General features: G+C 46.4%; 1 protein-coding gene across 3 annotated transcripts in view; it reads left to right on the forward strand.

Moving 5' to 3' along the window:
• Positions 1 to 10512, forward strand: part of LOC146829437 (uncharacterized) — a 112352-nt gene extending 101840 nt beyond the window's left edge. For 2 of the 3 annotated variants that reach the window (XM_085608123.1, XM_085608122.1), the window contains exon 6: positions 2036 to 10512. In XM_085608123.1, coding sequence (XP_085464249.1) covers positions 4528 to 6189 — 1662 coding nt within the window. In that variant the 5' untranslated portion in view covers positions 2036 to 4527 and the 3' untranslated portion in view covers positions 6190 to 10512. The remainder of the gene's footprint in view (positions 1 to 2035) is intronic. The other variant, XM_085608124.1, reaches the window with a different exon arrangement.
• The last annotated feature ends 203 nt before the right edge of the window (positions 10513 to 10715 follow it).

A 10715-nucleotide genomic window follows, 5' to 3' on the forward strand; every position in this document is an offset into this window, starting at 1 on the left:
GACCACTCATTGTTGTGTGTGAATGTCTAGAGGGATTCAGGAGCCCAGTTATCACCCACCCCAGATGTGTATTCCAGAGACAGGCAGAAGGCACCAAATGGCTAAAGTAAGTACATCCTAACTTTCTAAAACTAGCATTTGCTAAACTGGAATTTAAAACTCAACTTCACCATACGTAGTGATTTTAAATTCTGTATTCAGTGACACTAAACTTGAAAACTCCATCTCTTCATAATTGGAAACTACACTTAAAAGATGTATTAAGATAATCCCAATGTTATCCTAGGAGGGGGATAAGCCTAGCAGTAGTGAAAATCTAAATTAGGAGTGTTGTGAGTGGTCTGAGCACTGTGATTCAGCACTCAGCCATAGAATGGGAGCCTGGGCATGTTCTCCACCCAGTGTGGGTGGAGAACATGCAAAATGCGCATGACTGTTTGGCCGTCCTTAGAAGGCCGGCCAAATATTCATGTGCACTTAAAGAGTGAGCCCATAGCTCCTCCCCCTGCTCTGACAGCAGAGGAGACCCGCCCCGCAAAGCTGCCATAGCAGGAAAAAATAAAATGATAAGTTGAGTTATTAACATATTATTTTTCCTGTTTTTATACTGCGAAAAGCAGTGGGGCGAGGGTCCTGCTCCTGCAAATTCCTCACCTAAGAATAGATATCAAAGCAGTACCTCTCCAAGAGGAGGGTCTATGGCAAAGACTCTGCCTGCTCAGACACACAGGACATTTTGGTCTAAGCATTCTTCCAGCCAGACCTGACTGTCAAGGCAGTAGAACCTTGTGAAATATGCAATGATGCCTACTTTGCAGCCTGGCAGATGTTAAGGAAATGCACTCCATGAACCACCGCAGTGGAAGCAGCATTGGCCCTGGTAGAATTGACTCTGAAGCCTTCCAGGGTCAGCTTCTTGACCAGTGTGTGCCAGATCGAGAAGCAGAGGACTATCCACCTCAACAAAGCAATGACTCACAAAAAGCTGATCACCCACGTGGTGTTCCTTGGTATGATCATTTTAAAAGCTTAAAGTCCTTTTAGCGTCCATCTGATTGATCCTTTCCTCCTCTGTCAAAGGGTAAAGGGAAGAAAAGAAAACAGAAAGAGTGATGGATTGCCCAAGGTGAAATTGAGTCACGACTTTTGGCAAGAATGCCACTAAGTCCTCAGCACCAACCTATTGGGGAAGAAGATGGCGATGAGCTGCCATAATTGCAAGGAGAAAGACTGTCTTCAGAGTGAGGAAAGGCAGTGAGCAGCTGTAGAAGACTATCTTAGTATATTGTGCACACTTATTTAAGTGAAGCACCTTGCACTAATCCAGGCAACCATTATGGTGATTTTAGTGGTCTTTGATTATCTTTGGAAAGCTCTCAAAGTGGTAGCTGTGGAGAGCAACTTTCAGGCTTATCTTGAGGGAGCTTTAAGCAGCTTGTTTTACCAGGTTAATCATGTAGTGTAGGTTAAATGAAAAAGAACCGCACAGTGTACATATAAAATATGAGTGATTTACAGAGAGAGACTGAGGCAAAAGACACTCACACCTTATGTAATTCCCTTGATGTGGTGTTCTGATCAGGATGGACAGTCCCCTATCCTTCCTTGTAAGGCTATTTCCCTTAATAGAATTAAACAAACATGACCAGCACACACACTTAATTATCAGAATTCAAATAGTTCTTGGCTTTGTATAGCATAGATTGCACAGCAATTTATCCACAAGAGTCCTAGTTTCTGTAGAAACTTATTTATTCAATTCTTCACAAGGTAAGAAAAGGATTCTCAGTACCCAACGCCTTTCGTCTCTATAAAGAGACTTCTTCAGAGCTACAAATAACAAACAATTTACACATAATTAAAACCATTTACAAAAACAAAAAAATGTATACAGTTTGAAATCCATTTACATAACATCACATGCCCCATTCCATTTCATCTTAAGGAATAGGTAGTAGCGGTTCACCTCTCGATTTATACACCAATTTGTACTCCTATGTGCAACCCATTTGTCAAGTCATATATCTTCTTACAGGAGCCAGCAGTGGGGCAAAATAATCACCGTGCTACCGGAGGACTTCACGTACCAGGAGGTAGAGGGGCAGCGTCATCAACAGCGGCCCCTCCCTCCCGCACCGGAACTTCAAAGGAACCTCGCCCCTACCGCCTCGCGGGACGCGCAGCGTTACAGGAGCCAGCAGTGGGGGCAAAATAATCACCGTGCTACCGGAGGACTTCACGTACCAGGAGGTAGAGGGGCAGCGTCATCAACAGCGGCCCCTCCCTCCCGCACCGGAACTTTAAAGCGACAACGCCCCTACCGCCGCGCGGGCGGCGCCGGGCTAAGCCCGGTCCAAGGGCGGGCCCGTTTAAGCCCGTTCAAGAACGTGCAAGGACGGGACGGGCCACCCCTCTTTCATTACGGCTGGGGAACGATTTGTGAGTACATTGCATCCTACTCTTTCTATTGATTAGCTGGTCTTGTCATGCCCCCAAAGCAGGCCAGAGTTAGAGCGGTTAATGCTAACCTCACAGGAACTATGGACCAGTTTATTACCAGGGTAAATAGTGTTATAGATCAGGAGATCACGATAATGGAACGTTGAGTTTCCCAGGACCTCGCGAGGACCAGCAGGACTTCAATGGGACACATTGCTAATGTGCGGTCTCCTGTCCATCAAGGCCAAAATAGTGGTATTGCTGTATTACCATTTTCAGAACCCCTGATTACACATTCATCACCCTGTGGTACATCTCATGTTGCCTTGGGGGAACATTCCATGGCTTCCGATTCGTTATTGACATCTCCCCATATGTTGCCATCCTATCCCAGTATAGTTATGGAGAATAACACCAGGCAACTGCGGGAGAGACACCCAGGGGCTATTCCTAAGCATAAGCAAGGGTTGTCTAACAATAATGGCGGGAAGAAAAGGAAAGCCACGAGGCACACTAGAAACACTAGGATAATCCCTGCCATATTGGAGCAGCCTAATACGGATACTACAGCAAATATAATTGCACCTTTAGCTCACCCATCATCCATCAGAACTCCATGTCAGGCTGCAAGCGGGGGGACATGCCAAGCTGACAGGGCAGAAGGGATGGCCCCCGAGCTGACTAATATGTCTGATATATTTAGACTTCTCCTTCGTCCAGTAGAGGATAGATTAAGTAAAATTGAACAGCACTTATTAAGGATTGAGCATGACTTTGTGGGAATCATTGATTCCCTAAAATAGGATGCTCACTCCAGGGTTTCCCAATCACTGGATAAAGTCAGAGGAGAAAATGTTCCAGCTGTCCCGGCTGTTCCGAAAGATCACTCAGCATTGACCATAGATCATCAGGTCCTAATCGAAACCAATAAGAGTATAGCTGCAGCTGCTGGCAGTAAATCTTATCAGGATAACACACCCCAGCTTAGTGAGGGTGGTCGGGCCTCTATAGGCCAGGTTTCTAGGGGGAAAATATTCTAAATTTACCCCCGGAAGCCTGTCCGTTTGTGGTAATCCTAGCAGGGGTCCCTGAATTGAGTAAGCATGAAGTTGAATCTCCTGTAACTTTGAGGAACAGGGTTGTCCATTTGTTAAATCAAAATAGACCACTACCACCACATATAGTGTGTAAAATACTTATGGTTAGGAGGGTCCCATGGGTAGGACACCTGGCCAAGAACATAAGGGGGGATTGCATTTTGATCAATTTCAACGACCCTAAAATAGTCGAGCATATTTGTAACTGGAGACACCCCAGCTTGGGAGTAACTATTCGCTCTCTTCCATTGACTTATTTTTATCCCCCAGGTCACTTTACATCTTTAGCGGATGGGTGGACACTAGTACAATGGAATGGGAGGGGGCTGCCGCATGGGGGTTGGCTTAGGCCCTTACTACCCATAGATTTGACACCTATTCAAAATCGATTTAGCAGTTTGGAGGCTGTCGATTGACTCCAGGATAGAGTAGGAGTACCGACTACCCCCTTGTTCCCCTTAGGCTGTTGCATTACTAGTCCTTTTGCACTACTCCAGCTTTTGGGTTCTGAATTATCAACTCCTGCCAGTGTACCACAGAGAGCTAACAACATTGCTGGCAGATACTCGGACCATTCTCCAAGTCCCTTAATCTCCTGCGATGGTCTTTCCTGCCATTTTAAGCTTGTTTCGTGGAATGTGGCGGGCCTACGAAATAAGCTTTCCCTACCGGACTGGAATGACTTTATTGATGGGTATGATTTGTGTTTATTTCAGGAAACCTGGAGCCTTGAACCGCTGTATAAGCCTGGTTTTTCCTGTTTCCATGTACCAGCTACCTCGGTAGGCCGAGGACGTCCATCTGGAGGACTCATGGTATGGGTTAGGGCAGAGCTTAACCTTAAGATCACTCACCATTCTTGTTCTACCTTAGATGTAATGAGACTCTCTCTTAAGGGTACGAAGAGTAATAATACCTGGGAACTTTTTAATATATATGCTAGAGGTACCCAAGGGGGGGGAAATCCTCTACCATCTCTGCTCTTTCTGATATGCTCCTTTCCTGTCCCTCTTATTCCTTTATTTTGGCTGCTGGCAACCTTAATTGCTCTTTTGAGCCTTTAGCAGCAGATGATACTCTGGGAATCTATGATGAGGATGTCAGATGGGGCATCCCTTCTCTGTCGCTTAAGCCAGTGAAGAGATGGTTACCGGTTGTCATTCAATTGAAAGCCCTAATGTTAGAATTTGGGTTAAGAGCTGCAAATGGGCGCACGACTTCCGATGCAATGGGACCAACTACATATAATAGGGTCCCCTGTCAAAGTAGAATTGACTATATATTGATCGACAGGAGGGCATGGAAGTTTGTGGATGATATGGTCATTATACCATCAGTAAGTAGTGATCATAACCCCTTGTCCCTTACAATGTTGGAAATGTGGCATAGGAAGGAGCACACCTCTATTACTGGATCAAGAATGCTAACTAGGACAGTTTTATCATCCAATTGCAATAGATTTCTCAAATGGCCCAAGTTCATTTTGAATGGGCTAAGATTAAGTACCCTAGAAGAAATCCTTAGTGACCAGACTCTCAGGCTTTCTGCAGCATGTAAGGATAGGGCTGGGCCTGTCGCTGCAGTAACAATTTATGAGTACACCATAGATTTGATTGGTAGCCTGTTTTTAGATCCTAGTAAAAAACGCTTGATAAGTGCTAAGCCACCACAAAAGTGGTTCAACAGGAATTGCAAACTGAAAAAAGCCAGTTTGGTCCTTGCTATTAAATCTATCATCCCGGGTAATGTCCGGCTGGCAAGACTGCAATATAGGCAGGCCATTGTAGATGCTAAGAGGGAATGGGAAGAACTACATTGGGATAGGCTAAAAACTGCGAGCCAGTCTAAGAACGGCGAGCTTTTTTGGACTTTAGTGAGAAGATCCAATGGCCGCGATTTGGACCAAATTCCTAGCCATATAACGGATAGGGACTGGTTTGAGCACTTTAGGAAATTGTATGTAGTGGATGAGCAATCAGGTGGCCTAGGGCCTCCTAGTGGAACCACAGCCACCGATCCTGTTCAGGTTTCATTCAATAGGATAGAGAAGAAAGAGGTGGAGGCCGCTATAAATAAGATTGTACCCGCTAAAGCTCCAGGGCAAGATGGCATTCCGGGTGATTTATTTAAAGCTAATACTGAGGGATGGGCCTCTTATTTTGTGTTTCTTATTAATGCTCTGCTGGAAGGCTCACCGGTCCCGAATTCTTGGAAAGGGGCCGAAGTAATCCCTATTTATAAGAGGGGCCCAAGGGGGGACCCCGCCAACTACCGTCCAATTAGTCTCATAGACGCTGGGCAGAAGTTGGTTGGCAGGGTTCTCCTGGAGAGGGTCCTCTCATGGGCGGATGAAAATAACATTATCTCACAGTTCCAGGCGGGCTTTAGGGCCTGTACAAGTAAGATTGACCAGGCATTTAGGCTGGCGCTTTTATATTGGAAGGTGGTTACCATTGGCAAGGGCGGTCTTTACTTGGCATTTATTGACCTGAAGACCGCCTTTGACTTAGTCCCCCGTGACCGCCTATGGCTGGTCCTGCAGGAGATGGGGATTCCCCCGCCCATCTTGAACCTCCTGGTTCGTATACATAATGGTAATTATGCTCGCATCAGATGGGGTCGCAGGAGCAAAAAACTGCTAAAATTCCTGTGAATAGAGGGGTCCGCCAAGGATGTGTATTGGCTCCTACACTCTTCACGCTATTTGTGAACGGTGTAGTTTCTTTTTTGCTTGAAGTCAATGCCGACGCCCCGGTCCTGGCGGGTGATAAAGTCCCCGCACTACTTTTTGCGGACGATACGTTGTTAGTATCGAAAACTCCGTCAGGTTTACAGAAGCCGTTGGACCGTTTCTCTTTATTTTGTAAGCTGAGGGGCCTTGCCATCAATACTTCTAAAACTAAGCTCCTTTATTTTAACCCGAGTAAATCGTCTAGATCTATTTTGATTCTCGACGGGATGCCATTAGAGCGCGTCAAAGAGTTTGACTACTTGGGGATTAGAATCTCGGATAAATTTAAATGGCAGCCTCACATTGATAAAATGGCGCTAAATCATAAGCGATTAGTAGGAGTATTAGGGAGGGAACTTCGTGCCTCTTCCACCAAGTCCATTGCTCCTGCTCTGGAAATTTACGCTGCAAAATCCGTAGGCAGCGCCCTCTATGGTGCAGAACTTTGGGGCTTTGGTTGTGTAGATGTGCTAGCTACCTCAGAAAATAAGTTTTTTAGGGAGCTTGTATCGCTCCCGAGGGGCACCCCAACCAAGCCACTCTTGAGTGACTTGGGTCGGCGTTCTATTAAAGACCTAGTCACTCTGCGTCCTCTTTTATATTGGGCGCGGTTATGGCGTACTCCAGAGCTCTCCAGATACGCTGATGGCTTAAGAGAGGTTATGAATCTCCAAGGAGCTCACAAAATTGGATGGCTAGTTAATATAAAGAAGCTTCTTTTGACAATAGGTCTTGCAACTGCTTGGGAGTCTGGGGCACCGTTATTTAAGGCAGAAATTAAGAGAGCTTTTTGGGTATGGGTTGATAACCAAGAACAGAGTGACCCAAATCAAGGTAGGTTGACTGAGGCATTTTGGCAGCATAAGTCTACGCCCTGCCTGGAGCCCTATCTAGATTTTATTATGAAGCCTAGGGAAAGATCTCTTTTTATTCAGTTTAGGTTGGGCACCCTCCCTCTTCGTGATCGCACTAGTAAGTGGAAGCCTCCGCACCAAACCCCTGTGGATTGCCCAAATTGCTTAGGTGTTACTGAAAATATTCCCCACTTTCTTTTTGTATGCCCAGCCTATTCGAAACCCAGACTGAAATGGCTAAAACCTGTGTGTCTGCAGCTTGGAACTAGGGACCACTCTGTTGCACTTAGAATACTCAAGGCTGACGTTAGTACAACTTCAGTCTGCGTATGTATCAAAATCCCGTTTAGCGAATACTAATTTGCGATATTTAGCGATTTGCAAATTGAGATTCGCTAAGCGGGATGTAAAAAATAAATTGCAAATAAATCGCGATTTCTTAAAAATCGCAAATTATTCTCAGACACCCGTTTTGCGATTTCTTAATAGCAAAATTCGCTAATTAAGAAATCGCAAAAACGGGAATCTGCAATCCAGGTGCAGCCTGATGACATCACAAACAGGAAACTGGAGTGATTTCCTGCACCTGCTCACCTGAGCCACACCCAGAGGCTGCTTGGGGAGCGAGAGGAGGCATCCAAGGAGAGTGCAACCAGCAATGGATTCCACCACAGAAAAGCAGGGCAAGGATGCTGAGAAAAGGAAGAGAAAGCATAAATTCTCTGAAAAGGAGCAGGAGGTCCTCATTGAGGAGATGGTCTGCAGCCATGAGCTCCTCTTCGGCAAGAAGGCACTGTGTGTCCCAGAGGCCAGGAAGAGGAAAATATGGCTTGAAATACAGAACAAGGTGAATGCAGTGGGAGTCACCACACGTACCATTGAAGAGCTGCACAAGCTGTGGTACGACATGCGCCAGAGGTCCAAGGAGAGGGTGGCAGCCAGACTGAAGGACGCTAATCAGACTGGAGGAGGACCATCCACTGCAGAGCAGTCAACCCCCCATGAGGAGCTTGTGGAGTCTACTCTCCTGCCTGAGAGCGTCGGTGGTGTGGCTGACATAGACAGCTCCGACCCTGCATCCAGCAGTCAAGGTAAGATGCATGCAAAATCAATCTGCACTCCTCCCCATCCCATGCACACTTCTCCAAATGCGCATAGTCAACTCCCAAAATGTCATTCCAGCCCAGGTCTTACAGCACACCCAGCAATACATCATGGGACTCGTAGTACTGTGTCTGACAGTGTGTCCATGAGACAAAGGAAATTAAATGCAACATGTGGGTTGGGGATAAGTGAATGATACAGTGTCAGAGGTTAGCCAAGAAAAACAGTTGGAACTTTATTGATTGCCACACGCAGACAATAACACAAACTCATGTAGTCCCCTTTACATCCACAGCACATTCCAGGGCCCAAGAAGACAGCGCAGAGGGTGAGGAGCCTGCACACCCAGCGGACTCCAGTGATGACACTGAGCAGCAGCCAATCCAGTGCAGGAAGTGCGCACATATGCCCCCACTGCCTCCATTTGAGGACGAATTACCTGCCACAGAGGATGACACCGACAGGAGAGAGGGGAGTCAGGGTGTGTCACACATGCCCATCCATGAGCCACAAAGGCCAAGGAGTACACCGCAGGACACATGCAGATCAAGGCCCAGGAGCAGCACTGCGACTGAAGCTGTGGGATCCGTGTTCGCAGGCCTGGAACAGGGCATGCTGCAGGAACAGCGCCTGCAAAGCAAAGCACTACGGTCAATTAATGGGCAGCTATGCCGCATACACAAGGACCACAAGAACATGGGGGAGGGCTTCGTGGCCATGGCAGGGGCAATCCATGAGCTGTGTGACACTTTGAGGCAAAACCAACCCGCAAATGACAGGGCTGGCCGACGTGCCAATGCACGCCTACAAAATTACACCAAGGCCGTGAACCGCCTCTGCACCACCACCAGCACCCTAACACACAGAAGCGTAACTATGCAGGTTGAGATGGCACACTGCTGCCAGGATATTGCCCGTGGACTTGCGCAGGTGACCACTGCTGTGGAGCAGCTGCAGATGGCCAATGCTGGTGGCAGCGCACTCATGGCCTCTGCCGAGAGTGAGGACACCTCAAGTCGTAGCAGCATCACTCCCACCTTGCCAGGGGAAAGACGCCGCAGTGCCAGACAGGGTGCAGGCCAAGGGAACGGGGAACAACCTTTACAACGCACTACACTTACAACGCATTTTTTACAACGCAAAATCCATTACAACGCACTACACTTACAACGCATGACACTACAACGCATTTTTAAAAACTACCTTTACAACGCATTCCATTACAACGCCTACCATTACAACGCATAATATTACACTACACTATCCAACACTTACCCTACTGTTGCACCCCCTGGAGTTAGAATAGTAATTTTTACCCCTATACTATCCAACACTTACCCTACTGTTGCACCCCCTGGAGTTAGAATAGTAATTTTTACCCCTATACTATCCAACACTTACCCTACTGTTGCACCCCCTGGAGTTAGAATAGTAATTTTTACCCCTATACTATCCAACACTTACCCTACTGTTGCACCCCCTGGAGTTAGAATAGTAATTTTTACCCCTATACTATCCAACACTTACCCTACTGTTGCACCCCCTGGAGTTAGAATAGTAAATTTTACCCCTATACTATCCAACACTTACCCTACTGTTGCACCCCCTGGAGTTAGAATAGCAATTTTTACCCCTATATTATCCAACACTTACCCTACTGTTGCACCCCCTGGAGTTAGAATAGCAATTTTTACCCCTATACTATCCAACACTTACCCTACTGTTGCACCCCCTGGAGTTAGAATAGTAATTTTTACCCCTATACTATCCAACACTTACCCTACTGTTGCACCCCCTGGAGTTAGAATAGTAATGTTTACCCCTATACTATCCAACACTTACCCTACTGTTGCACCCCCTGGAGTTAGAATAGTAACTTTTACCCCTATACTATCTAATACTTACCTTAAATGCAATTTTATATTATGCGTTGTAATGGTATGCGTTGTAAAGGTAGTTTTTAAAAATGCGTTGTAGTGTCATGCGTTGTAAGTGTAGTGCGTTGTAATGGATTTTGCGTTGTAAAAAATGCGTTGTAAGTGCATGCGTTGTAAAAGTGTGCGTTGTAACGTCATACATCCCAAGGGAACACCATGGGGGGCACTCAGCCTGGACGTCACCGGAAGAGGTGAACATGTGCGGTGACACTCACTGCAACACGGGTGCATTAACCCTAAACTGCTGTATGCACAAATACTTGTGCATTACCTGCACTGTGTGCACAACATGTGCTGGGGACAGCTATATTTTCTTCAATGTGAAGTGTGAATAAACACTTAACACATTATCAGGCTATTTTTGTCTTTTTTCATCATTACTCACCTAGAAGTAGTTTTGTGTGATCTCAGTCCGTCTCTGGCGTCCAGCAGCTGCACCGACTCCTGATGCTGGTCTGGCAGGGGGAGCAGGGCATCCGATGTGTCTGTATCGGTCACATCAATTGTGGTGCCTTTCCTCATTGCCATGTTATGTAGCATTGCACAGCTTGCC

The sequence above is a fragment of the Triturus cristatus genome, chromosome 5_2, assembly GCF_964204655.1.
Source record: "Triturus cristatus chromosome 5_2, aTriCri1.1, whole genome shotgun sequence".
Taxonomy (NCBI): domain Eukaryota; kingdom Metazoa; phylum Chordata; class Amphibia; order Caudata; family Salamandridae; genus Triturus; species Triturus cristatus.